The following is a 14,084-nucleotide window of genomic DNA, read 5'->3' as shown; positions in this document are numbered from 1 at the left end:
CCGCACCCAAGTACCGGATTCGAGTATGGGTTCTTCCCAGACAAACCCAGAAGAACCGGGTTCTTCCATGAAGAACCGGGTTCTTCAAAAAAAATATGGGTTCTTTTCCTTTAACGGGTTCTTGGGTTCTTCGGGTGCTTGGGTTCTTGGGTTCTTCGGTTCTTCGGGTTGGGTTCTTTGGGTTCTTCATAAATATTAAAAATTTAATTTTCAAATAAATTTTTTTATTGAAATTTAAAAAATAACTTATAACAAAGGTAAAACTTATAACAAAACCTAAAAAACCCTAAATCAATTCTTGTAAATCAATTTGGAATGAAACATTCTTCCACGGTCCTTACCATCAAAACCTTTGTTGCACGGGTACCCGCACCCAGTTTTTTAAGTTTTTTAAAAGTCTTTTTTTTAAGAATTCTTGTAAATCAATTTGGAACGAAACATTCATTCTCGAGCCAAATAACCATCAAATTATAAACTGTAAATGCACACATACAGGTTCAGACATTTTCGGTCAAATAGAAAGTAGGATTGAGACCAGCCATAAGCTGTAACCAGCTGATGTTGTTAAATGGTGAAGGGCTATTTTGGACAATGGCTAAATTAAGTATCAAAATCTGCCAATTTCTCACAGCATTCTGATAACATCATGTTAAGATTAAAACTAAGAAAATATGCCTAAATCATATATGGTCTCTACAGACTTGTACACCAAGTAATCTCTAAAAGCTGTGAAGATGTTTGATGTTTAGATAATTAATATTCAGGCAGAGCTTCGCACTCAAAGAAAAACTATCCCTCAAGCCATCAGATGGATGCTGTGCATTTTATTGGGAAACAAAGACTGATAAGCGTGTTTTGTGGAAGGGTAAGGCTGCCACTGTTTTTGAGATTGCTTTACCACAGAGCACACCATGCATGGGGCAAGTGGATGATTAGACATCAAGAAAATTTTAGACCACTATCAGGTTGAGAAGAATCTCCTATGAAAAAATTGTGTTTCTATATGGAAGAGACTAAACATTCAAAGCAAAGTTACAAGCTCAAGCTCCAGCCAGAATGAGCAATTTCAATGAGAGAAGCTGTCTTGAAATTAGAGCAGGAGGCAGAAATGCTAACACTCGTTGGCTGTGTAGGAGGAAGGGTCTGTACGACCACAGCCTGATTCATCGATAGGCATCCTTGCAAATGAACCTAAGCTGCATAGTTATTTTAAAGCCTGTGTGTGACAAAATCTGTCCCAAGTTTCACCAAAATAGCTGAGTCTAGCATTTATCCTAGTATGTATTTTGAATTTTTAGTTTTAGTAGTAGCCTTGAGCTCTCTCACATAGCTGTCACAGTGTCATGGTTACATGGAAAAGATTCAAAAGAACAGTTTTTTGGTGATAAATTTTGAAATTTCAATGTCAATGTTGAATGTTCGATGATGTGCACGTTTAAATGATTATCATTAAAGTTTTCTTGTTTAAAGTTGAAAAAATATACAAATTGAAATTTCATATATATTATTAATTATAAATTTATAATTTATAAAATATAATTATTAAAATTTAATATTATTATATTACCCGACGAACCCACGCACCCTGTTTCCAAAAATGCCGTCCCCGTCCCCGTCCCCGCACCCACGTTTCCTGGCAACATAGATTCAAAGTCATCTTATGGGACTTCGAACTGTTAGTTTCAACCATGTTCGACGAAAAGCCAATAAACTAGCGAACATCCTGGCCAACCAAGGTGTAAACAGTTCAGAATGCAGGATTGCGATGAAGTGGTAGGAGATGCCTCAGAGTAGATTAAAAGCTCTCTGTGATGAGCAGGCGGTAGAGGACAGAGAAGTATTTCGCAACTATGCTAGGGTGACAGGCACGACATGAATTTTTCTCTGCTTGTTCGACCACTGTCTTTCAGCAGGTACTTTGGAGGGAGGCAAGCAAAGAACGGCCGCAAAACACCCAAGTGTAAGTTGACCAGTTTCCTCAGGTTTTCGGGCGGTAGCATGGTGGGTTGTAACACAGTAAGCCACAGTTTTTGGTTCAAGCTCCTAAGAAAGAATGTGCGGGAAGGGAGGATTGTTTTTGCCGGCAACGATACTATCCCCTCAATCCATTTATGGGAAGAAATACCGAGTCTAAGGTGGTTTTCAGGCGATCAAACGGCTCTAGGGCGGAAAATGGTTTTGGAGATATGGAAGCAATTCCATTCGGCTTCCAACACGTGGCAGGGGGGTGGAAATGAATACCGCCCCCATCGCACACTAATGTCCAGTGATCTTGAGCGGTGTAATAGTACTCCTGACTGTTGGATCCCGCCGCCCGATTCTACGGTCAGGATTGACCATGCTATTTTGTGGGGCCAGGTCGTTTTTCTCAACTCGTTTTGACGGGATGTTCTTTCCCGCAACCATTTGTTTGCGCAGGAAGCAAGGACGATGGTGATTGTTGAAGCATTTTTGTGAAGTGGGTGGGTAGGAATTTCCGGAGGTTTTCTTTTGGTTGGGGGATCTTATTGCCCTATATAGTGTGTATCTCGAGGGTTTGGTGACTACCGGTGTAGGGTTGGGGGTCAAGTCTTCAATAGGTTGCCCTTTTTCCTGGGTCCATGGAGATGGAAGGGTTATTGTATATTATGTAACATAATTTTTGTGTTAATGAAATAGAAGGACTGTCTCTTGCTTCAGCAAAAAAAATAAGTAAGATCTCTACCCGAAGTTGGGGAGGTCACAGACCCCCAGATCTCTGGGTAAGGTGCTTTGAAGTTAGGCACTGGCTGTTTATCCTGGTTACCACCTATCAATGGTGGTGAAGTCTCCAAGGGTTTCTTGTGTTTTGTTATAAGGGGGCAAAAATTAAATATGTGGAAGGAGCTTATAAGTCGAATTGATGAAGTTTTTCTGAACTTGGGACTTATAGCCAACCTTGCTGGATCTACAGTTAGATTCATAGAATCTGTTCAAACTCGTTAAGTTTTGATCAAAATTGAGAAGTTTGATAATAAAAAAATCACTCAGCTCACCAAAGCAGTGAGCTGAGTTGAGTTTTCAAAAAATTACTGAGTTTCGACAAGTACTATCACTACACTTCAAGACAACCATTAGACTTAAAGCAATTTTCTTTCTTCATATGAGATCTTGGAAATGTAATTTCCTTCTAGGTGCTTTCTTTAAATGAACTTGATCAAATAGAATGTGTGATTAGTGGATAGGAAATATGCAAATGGAAAATCATACAATTTATTTTTCCATATACAATAAACAAATAAGTTACTAAGAAAAGGGAAAAGGATGTAAAAACCTGAGCGGACACTGATTCCTGCTTCACGAACAAATTCAAGAGTTTTAAGCCTCTCATCATAAGACCTGGTTGTTATAATGCTGGGGTAAAATTCCCTGGATGTATCTAAGTTATGGTTATAAGCTGTAAGGCCAGCCTTTTTGAGGTCCTCAGCTTGTTGCTTCTCCAACATACCCAAAGTGCAGCGTACTTCCATTCCCAAGCCCCTGACAAAAAACCATAGAAAATTATTTAGATGGGCATAAACTAGACTAAACACCTTTACTAAACAAACACAAATGAATTCCTTTGACCCAATCATATAACTTTATGTTGTAACAATTATTCATTAAAACAATATCATAACATAAAAAGTAAAAGGTTAGAAACCAACAGTTGAATATGTGGGCAACAAATGTGATTTGCATATCTGGTACCGTCAGGTACATAAAAGAATACTTTGACAAGGCAACTTTTTTAGGGGCACTTAAAACTGTCAGATGCCCATTCTATAAGAAATGTGGAAAGAAGAGAAGAGAGAAGGCCACTAAGCACTTGCAAGTAATGGAGAAAGTAGCAGCAAAACTGTTATGAAGCATGTGTTGGCTATTTTGACTTAGTAAAAACCATTTATGTATTAGTCCATTAATCAAGAGATTTGCATCAGAGAGTAAACTATCTGAAGTGTCTTTGCATCCAACATAAGCAAGATGAACCAACATGCCAGCCTTAGCTCCAAGCTCCGTACAATCTATTCTCCTAAATACATTTAGCCTAGCTATTATCTGAGCTGCTAGTTCATCTTTAAAGTTTAGAAGCTGGTATTTCCCCCCAAACTGAACTTAGAGGAATCCTTGCTGAAGTTGTCCTACACCTACTCCATAGAAATAACCAATGTTTCAAACATCATGTTGACAAAAAGTCTTGACGAGGGTCTAGAAAGTGACTAATCAGCAACATCGAGAAAAATATCGGAGAATCAACCAACTTAAAAACATATAAAAGCATTCATTTGTTATCAACTTTTTAAACATCTAAAGCAACAATAACATCAAACATATGCACTACCATATAAATGTGAAAAAATAACTGATATATAAGATATCAAGGAATGCATCACACATTGATATCGATTCCTGTCCTGAGTCCTGATTCTTGAATCTCAAAATTATAGCAAAAAATATAATGAATTGGACTCTTTACTGAAGTGAACTTATCTCCCAAGATGGACCCATAACTCATGTACAGGATTTTTCCATTACTTAACAACATTTTTGAATCGTCTACTTGACTCCTCATTGATCTGAATTTGAATGCTATTAAACAAAACAAATAATGGTTTTATCCTCCCCATTTCACTGTTAATTATTCAAGATAATATTCCAGGGGTTTTCAACTTCCAAGAGTAGTTGAGGGGATCAAGGAGGTGGTAGCCCCCTCTGCAGGGTGGGTTGAGGGCAAACTCCTTGGTTTCTTCAGGTGAATTGTAAAGCCCATTTTGCACAATTTCCGTTGATTCCACACGGTAGATAGGAATCAATCCCCACACTACAATAAATCCATTAACAGCAATGATAACACTCAGCTTCCCCTCTTTGGCTCAATTGCAGATGGTGAATTTCTCCTTTGATCTCAATCCTCTGCTTCTGTTTCTCAAAATAAGTCAAAAAATCGGATTTATCAGCACCCTGTAGCAGACATGGCAACTTTCGCCATTAACAAGCAAATTTCTGACAATATATTGTTATATTTTGCAAGTATCACAATATATTCAAAATCTGGAAAAATCACAATTTTCCCCAGGGATAATATTGTTGAACAGAGTGCATCATGATATATCGCCAATGTTTGAAACACTTGGAACAACAAACCCTTAAATCAAATGTTATTTGAGATATCCCTGCCAGTCTTACATCCAATTTTCCCGAAGAACTCCCTTCCTCAAAAGTAGGTTCACAAACAAAACTGAATATGACCCCACATGTTTGGCATCTTTTTCATTTTAACTTGTGAGAAAAATGTCTTCTATGTCTTCAGATGATTGATTATGTGCTTGTCTGCTGAATGGAAAATATGCCCTATAATATATGATGAATTATGATGAAAATTAGACCTGATTATATTCACTGCATAGTATTCATATATCTGCTAAACAACCTTTAATGTGCTCTCATGTTGTGACTTTAATGTTTATGGGCATTAAGTAAATTGTTCACCTTAAGCATGGGACTGATAAACTAATGTCCATGTTCTGGTATTAGACAGACTGGAGAAGCTCTAGGCCTACTGAAGTGATTAGACAGCCTTGTGGATGATACAGGCTTAGAGACAAGAACAAAATTCCTGATTGAAAAAGGGAGACTCAAAGGGAAAGAGTCTTCTCAGAACATCTTGAGCTGGTTGGAAGTCTATTAAAGAGCACAAGGTGGCCTTTGGGTGAAGGTGTTTGGCTTTTACTAGGCCAACTGGAGGATTTAGTAGCTATGATGTGTACCTGTGTGGACTGATGATCAGTTGTAAGGTTTCCATGGTTGGGATAAGAGCTCTGAAGGCTTCAGAAGAGGCAGACTGTGTGTAGTGACCTCCCTGGAAATACTTGAGAAGTTGACTGGTTACTGGCAGTGAGGATGAAATATTTGGGTCCCTTCATGGTTGGTGAAGATCTCAGTACTTCATAAGTCTTCTTGCAGCCCATTGCCTAATCAAAGCCTCTTTCAGCCTCAAGAATCAATGTAGTAGTCTGCCGGACAGAGGAAATTCAGGTATCCCTCGCCTCAGCCCCTGATTGTATGGGCAATGTTACCACTCAAACTAGCAGGGGTTATTGTAATGTCCCCATTTTTATTCTTCTCCATAGTGCAGCCAGGGTGGATTTCCAAGGGAGGGGATGGCCAGGTCAGTGGAGCAGGTTTATGTCATCAGGGATCCTGATGGAGTTTTGAGGAGATTTTATAGGATTTGATGGCATTTTCTTGGCATATTCCATCATCTGCACAGTTTGTCTTTCATTCTGTCGCATTCTGACAACTTTCAAAAATCAGCGTTATTAATGGTCATAACTTAATTAATTATGCTCGAGATGGCATTCTGGGGAGATTAATTGATAGAACACCTCAGTGTAATAATAGCTCGCTGGAACCGGAACGAGAAAATTTACAAGATGGGATGCTGAGAAGGGACTTCCAGTGGCCAAAGAGAGTCTAGTGGGTGATTTTCCATTTCCCTTAGTTAAAAATGACTTTAATTAGTCATTTAATTAAGGAAAAATAACAAATTAGAGAAAAAGGGCCAAAAGTGACTTAAGTGAAATAAAATATAATTAAAAGGCCACTTGATAAAGTCAATGGAGGAGTTTCTAGAATAATAATAAAATAATAAAATAAGATGTTTCTAGAGGCTTGGGGATCTATCTATGAGATCTATAAAAGAGGAGGACAAGGTCATTGGGAAGCATCTTGGATCTTGGATTTGTGTATTGTTTTTGTCGAGAGGTTTGAGAACTTGGTTCTCTACTCCAGCATTAGCCCCAGGACGGAAACCCTCGCGTGATTCAATGAGAGTGGGCGATCGCCCATCTCTTCCCTTGGTGGATCCATTCAGGGTTCACAGATTGCAATTTATTGTCTTTCAGTTTGTTTTGGAGGCTGATTGTGGCATTATTGTAGATCTATTTAAGGCCATTTTATCTCATCTATATGGGTTGTATGTGCATGTAAACCCCGGTTCTTCTAATATAATAAAGTTGATAATTTCCCATTCATTGTGTTATGGCATTGCAGTGCTCTATTCGTTTTATTTTACATGGAAATCTTTTGTTTATCAATAAAAAAAATTATCTGAAGAAATTTTGAATTAAAATTTGAAGAAAAGTTTGGCTTGTTGCAAATTTATTTCGTTTGGGACATTACAATGGTATCAAAGCATCGATCTCGGCTCAGCCTACGGATTTTCAGTTTTCAGTTGCAGTTATTATGATTTGAGGGTTTATCATTGAGCCGTCAAATTTATTCGAGGCCAAATCTTTTATTATTTGTGAAAATTATTAAAAAGGGCATTGCAGTGTGCAGAGTTAGGCGGAGTAGGAAACTTGCATTAAATTGAGGCTTTTTGTATCGTCTGGAATCTACACAAAAAATTCTGGGTTTTCTGGGTTTTATCAGCGGAGTTCGTGGTTAAAATTTCAAAATCTTTCGGGTAGTATGCGGATTGCAAATCAGTATTCCTTCATCAATTCGTTTTATCAGTGAACTGGGTAATTCACACGAGTAGGTGAGCTTAACCTTGGCTTGAATTTAAGCCAAACCATTTTTGGGTTTTTATGGGTTTGGTGTGAGGAGAGTCAAGTTAAATTTTCAGAATTTTTGGAGTAGAATTGAGGGAAAAAACACCAGTTCATCTTGAGTAGCAACAACATAATTTCTGGGTAGTGTGAATTAATTATTTGGGTTATTTTGTTGGGCCTTTGCAACAGCAGTAAGGGGAGCTTGAAATTTTAAAACTTATTGGCTCATGGATGAGTCACTAAGGCAGCTCACAGCCCTTAGCGTTGAACCTCTTGTTAGAAGAAATTTGATAAGGAGAATTTTTGGAGGGTTCAGATCTGGAAAAGATGAGGAGCCTAAGAAAGAGCAGTCTCTAGAACCCCCAAAGAAGAGCATAAATCAAATGAGAAGAGAGTGGATCTGTTTTACATGTCAGGGAGCATGGACACTAGATCACAAATGTAAAATTGGAGGGTACAGAGACGCAAACTAGACTGATAAAATTGAAATAGAGCTGGCAAGGAACTCAAGTCAACTGAATATAAAGAAGATTGAAGGATCCTTAATTGGACAAGAGTCTACTATAGATGAGCCCATTGGTTCTCATGAACCATCATATGAAGTTGTTGACAGCAGGCCACATTTATATTCAAGTGCGTATGGTAAGCAGTCAATGGACCCTATGGGAGACATTCGAGATGATGGGTCACCCTTGATGATTCAACGGGAGTAGCATATGGTGGAGCATGAGTTAGCTCAGGAGGATGATATGCACAGTATGCATGATGAGCCTTTTGGGGAGAGCTAGTTGGAGGTTCATGTTGAGCCCGTGATGGAGGAGGATGACCAGCCATCCTTGGGGCCAACCATTGATGAAGAGCAAATAGATGTGCCAATAGCTAACAGGGTGATTGTATTTGCAGACACATGTCTTCAGGAGGTGTTGGAGTATGACAGGATAGTTTTGCAAGAGATTGGTGAATTGGAGGAGCGTGGAGTTTCCCATCAGAAGAGGGAGGCGGCAGTGCATCCATCTTTGGGTCTATCCATTGATGAGGTGCAAACAGATGTAGTGGTAGCCAGCAAAGCTACAACATTTTTAGGCGGAAACCCTCTCCAGGAGTACATAGACAGGGCTTGCAGCACAGTTTGCCCACTTTTTCCCATTAGAGGGAGAGAGGCAGGATTTCTTGGACATGTTTTGATTGACTGGGTAGAGCATCAGGAGTTCAGCATGGACCAGTATCAACAGAGCAGACGTATTCCTTGCACAGGTTTCCATACATTAGATTGGCGGGAGATCATGATTTGGTATCCTTTTGATGGAGTATCAACCTTAGTTCGGGGCACAGTACAACAGGGGAACTTAGATGGGGGCGTTACTATATGTTTCCGTGGGCAATGGGATGTGGACCAACAGTTCATCAATATTTCAGTAGCACTAGCCCAACATCAGTAGAGTGGGGTTAACCTCAACCTATGTCGGAGGTTGGATTGGAGAGAGGTGATGAGTTGGTACATGGTGGATGGAGCAGCATTCACGGTTGGAGTTATAGCACAACAGGGGCCTTGGAGCCTTGATACTTGGTCTTGGTTGCATTGGTATCCAGGATGATTTGTTGATGACAGGTTTAGTCAAAGATTAGTCTGGAATCTGGGTATTGAGGGGTCCGTTCATGGTGAGATGACACAAGAGCAGAGCATCGCCCAAGGGCTCGTATGGTATCCGGGCATTGGGTCTCAGTTGCGTTGGGCCGCCATATTGGTCCACAAATTTAGATTGCTTGAGGGCAAGCAATCCTGGGGCGGATAGTACAGCCAGGGTGGATTTCCAGGCCAAGGGATGGTCAAGTCAGTGGAGTAGGTTTATGTCATCAGGGGTCTCGATGGAGTTTTTATGGGATTTGATGGCATTTGCTTGGCATATTCCATCATTCGCAAAGTTTACCTTTCGTTCCGTCGCATTCCGACAACTTTCAAAAATCAGCATTATTATTGGGCACAACTTAATTAATTATGCTCGACGTGGCATTCCCAGAACATTAATTGATGGAACACATCAGTGTAATAGCTCGATGGAACCGAATGAGAAGATCTATGGAATGGGAAGCTGAGAAGAGACTTCTACTGGACAAAGAGAGTAGTGTGGGCGATTTTCCATTTTCCTTAGTTAAAAATGACTTTAATTAGTTATTTAATTAAAAAAATAATAATTAAATAGAGAAAAAGGGCCAAAAGTAACTTAAGTGAAATAAAATAAAACTAAAAGGCCACTTGATAAAGTCAATGGAGGAGCTTCTAGAATAATAATAAAATTATAATAATAAGATGCTTCTAAAGGCTTGGGGATCTATCCATGAAATCTATAAAAGAGGAGGAGAAGATCATTTGGAAACATCTTGGATCTTGGATTTGAGTACTTTTTTTTGTAGAGAGGTTTGAGAACTTGGTTCTCTACTTTTGCAGTAGCCCCAAGAAGGAAACCCTTGGGTGATTCAGTGAGAGTGGGCGAGCACCCATCTCTTCCCTTGGTGGATCGATTCAGGGTGCACAGGTTGCAGTTATTGTTTTTCAGTTTGTTTTGGAGGCTGATTGCAGCATTATTGTAGATCTGTTTGAGGCCATTTTATCTCAGATATATGGGTTGTATGTGCATGTAAACCCCAATTCTTCTAATATAATAAAGCTGAGAATTTCTTGTTCATTGTGTTAAGGGATTGCAGCGCTCTATTCGTTTTATTTTACATGGAAATCTTCTTTTTATGAATAGAATTTTTTAACTGAAGAAATCTCGAGTTAGAATTTGAAGAAAAGTTTTGTTTGTTCCAAATTTATTTTGTTTGGGACATTACAGTCATAAAAGGGATTCCCAAAGGGCAACTGCTAGATCAAAGGGCAACGATGGAGACTTAGCCCACCGTCACCTTAGCTAAGACTCCCTACTTTTTACGGACTTTCACCGATGGGAGGAGACCCAGTATATATAGAAGGTCACTTGTAAGGGATAAATCGACCAAAGCATATGAAGTGACCCTTATAATCCTTTTCCTAGAAGGGGTTTTAAGAATAGATCTTTCTTACTTATCAAGCAAGGTACGTAGACTTCTAGGAGGAGGAGGTGAGGACTTGAGGGTTAGGTTAATGGAATATGCTTTGTGAAAGAGTTTCCCAATGCTAAATCCTAATTGAACTTGACTTCCCGAATGGTTCTTGAAGATTTGACTTTTCGAAGGTGCGGGACCACATGGGACCAAGTGGGCCCAGCCTAGGTTAAGGGGCAAGAATTTAGCAACCAATGGTGTTCTTAACCCAGAAAAGGATGGGGAAAGGATAAAAGCAAGAACTTTCACTTAACGGTGTCAAATTGATCCTATGAGGCACCAGCCTTGGGGATGCTAGGGAAAAGTTTAATCCCGAAGCTAGAGCTTGGGTTATCTCACAACTCCACTATTGGAATGGCTTCAAAATTGGAGGAGGCCTTAAGGACACACCAATGAAGGAGAGGCTAGGAGATCGAACTTTTTGGAGGGCTACTTTGTCGGGAAAGTGATACCCTAGGTGACCCAACTTAGCTAGACCTAGAAGAAGGTGAAAAAGAGTTGCTTTTTGAGTGACCACCTCTTGATAGATTAGTGCTTTAGTCTTGCGATAATGGAGTCTAGGATAAATATGAATGACGACCATGTTTCTTGGTCAAGGAGGCCTTAAGACTACTTTGCTTGCCTTCAAGGGCAAGGGAAAGCAACCTTACAGCTTTATTCTTCGACTTGGAAAAGGTGATGGCTTCTCAAGATGAATTCAGTGATAGAATTATCCCTAGGAAATTTCATTCAAAATTACATGGCCCATACATTAAGAGATGCTATATATAGACAAAATTCCACAATTTAAGCAGTAAATGCATGCAGCAATCAACCCTAAAAATAGAGAAATTCCCAATCCAATGTATATGACAAAGTAAAACAAGAATAGTGTTAAAATCTTGTACGTACATGTAATAAAACATATCCAACCATCAACAATTTAGCAATAGAGAAGCTCCAAGATAAGATAAACCAAATCCAAGCATTAAATTCATCCATAAAGCTCCATTTCATCCTCCAAGAAAAAGTGTGAAATTCTCTAAAGAGAAGAGAGATCCAATCCAATGTGATGATGAGCAAATGAACTCATCTCACTTGTATTTATACACTAATGAGGAGTTCGAATTAGTCTCCTAAGCCTACATAAGCCCCAAAACTAAAATAATGTGCTAATAACCTAACTTTTGGTGACAAGCCCACGAAACTAGCTCACAAGTGAAATAATTAGCTTCTTAAGAGGTCGAATGATAAATAATACATGTCGTAAGGCCCTCCAAGAGGCCTGATGAGGTCCATAGGTGCCATAATGAAGAATAAGACCTTCAAAAGTGATGGACAAGGAGTTGGCACCTTGTTCTCCAAACAATAAACCTGTGGTATTCCTAGTGGGTGTGGGGACACAATAATAACCTCATGGGTCTCCAAATGAGTTGAAGATTCCTGTAGATCATTTGTAAGGGCTCTACTGATGGTGTAGGTGACACCACATCAACCAACTACTGATGGTGTAGGTGACACCACATCAACCAACAAGTCCCAGGTCAGCTGCCAAGTGCATGGTACATCTATGTGGTTAGCTGGCCAATGGTGAACCAGGTGCATCTTCCTCATCCAATATGTGAATCTCAAGCAATCTCTGAACATCCTCTTGGATTAATGGAGTGTTGTCTACTGTTGTGGAGGCCCATGGCTCTCAAAGCACACCCTACATGTTTTAATGTAGCCCTCTAGAGGGTTAGGACCCTGTATAGAGAGACCAAACCCAAGATGGAGACAATCTGCAATCCTGCATAAGATCCACTGCATCCCCTAGTCTTCCAGTACAACAAGTCATTAGAGAAAACTAGTAAAAGAGCTTACAAACCGTGGACCAAATGTGGGGACTTCAAAATGGTCTGCCCTTCCATAATGGGCTTTGGCATGTGCTAGTGTCCCCACACTCCAAATGGGGTTAACCAAGTATCCTATTAGGTGGTTTCTACTTTTAAAAGTGATAATATGTTCGAGGTACATCATTTAAAAGGTGGTGGTATGTGATAGAAAGGTGAATGAAGTAAGGGATGAGAAGGGGCAACCGTGGGCCACATGTTGGGGTACAAGGCTAGCTAATAAAAGGGAACCCCACACTTGGGTATGAAATGTATAGGAGGGAGCAATCGTGATACACGAGGTGCCTTGGCCTTGATTTTTCCACCCTTCTTTATATGTCTTTTGTCTTTTTATGACTTTTCTTTGTTTAACTGCTCAGGGTTCAAGGGGCAAGGCATGATGTGTGAGATATAGCAGTGGGTACCCCCTTTTTAAGGTAGGGCGGTTCATTGCCCACTAGGGGTTGGGACGATCATGGGTTCCTATATGATGAAGGAGGCTCATAGAACCTGTAGGAACCAGGGTGATAGCCATGATGATGGGGTAGAGCTCATGTATTGGCTTTTGCCCATGTGCTAAATGTGTTTGTCCCAGCCAGGCTTTGCATTTTTTGGTACATTTTCCTGTTGAATGTGGCCAATTATGTTTTTTCTTTTCTTTTTAGCTGCATCAACCTCTGGAGCATCATTTCAGGCCTGACCCAAGGTGTGGGCAAGGGGAAGTGAAGAACTAACCTTGTATGGACCCAGTGGAAGAATGTGGACCCAGGTGGGAGAAAAGATGAATGGGTAATAATGAGTGGAAATGGGGTAATATATGCGGATAGAGAAGCGGGACCATGCAACCAAAATCAGGGTTTCCTGTGAAATACCATCCCTAAAGCCAAATGGTCAATAAAAGAGATCACGAGACTAGAATCCAAGGTTAACATCCAAAAGGGGTCTATGAATGGGTAATAATGAGTGGAAATGGGGTAATATATGCGGATAGAGAAGCGGGACCATGCAACCAAAATCAGGGTTTCCTGTGAAATACCATCCCTAAAGCCAAATGGTCAATAAAAGAGATCACGAGACTAGAATCCAAGGTTAACATCCAAAAGGGGTCTAGGGGACAAGAGCACAGACCTAACCCATTCTTTCCACCGAATCCCCCCATTATTCATGCCCAAAAGTGTCCATGATAAGCAAACTACAATACTCAATTACCAAATGACAAGGCATACCTTTAGGTTCGGGAGGCCCACCTTCAAGCATACAATCATGGCAGATGGGTGAGGGACCACATGGCTGACTCAGGTGGCCGAGAAATGGCGCAATAAGCTAGTTGGTGGCTACAAGGGGATGTTGGCTACTGACTGAGGACCATCTTGAAGAAAACAAATCTCCTAGAGATATCACCCACAAAATGGTGGGTAACATATGGGTCCAACTGGGACGTGATCTCTTGAAGAAGTGGATGAAGCTACTCGAACGGGAGGTTAAGAGAACTTCAAGAATCTCTTGGTTACCGCAGACCTGTTACCTACACATATCAATGATGAAAAACATGGGGCAGCATGCCTTTGCGGCATCTCATGATCGCACATGCTTAATGTTA

At 40.2% G+C, this 14,084-nt stretch overlaps 1 protein-coding gene across 5 annotated transcripts in view; it reads right to left on the bottom strand.

Moving 5' to 3' along the window:
- LOC149148382 (biotin synthase, mitochondrial-like) overlaps positions 1-14,084 on the bottom strand; it is a 289,099-nt gene that overhangs the window by 237,884 nt on the left and 37,131 nt on the right. For all 5 annotated transcript variants that reach the window (XM_089441134.1, XM_089441133.1, XM_089441132.1 and 2 more), the window contains exon 3: positions 3,293-3,498. In XM_089441134.1, the coding sequence (XP_089297260.1) occupies positions 3,293-3,498 (206 nt within the window). The remainder of the gene's footprint in view (positions 1-3,292; positions 3,499-14,084) is intronic.

The sequence above is a fragment of the Pinus tabuliformis genome, chromosome 9, assembly GCF_031772625.1.
Source record: "Pinus tabuliformis cultivar Carrire ecotype Pingquan chromosome 9, CPIR1, whole genome shotgun sequence".
NCBI lineage: Eukaryota > Viridiplantae > Streptophyta > Pinopsida > Pinales > Pinaceae > Pinus > Pinus tabuliformis.
Note: the sequence above shows the minus strand (reverse complement) of the source record. Positions and strands in the feature narration are given on the sequence as shown.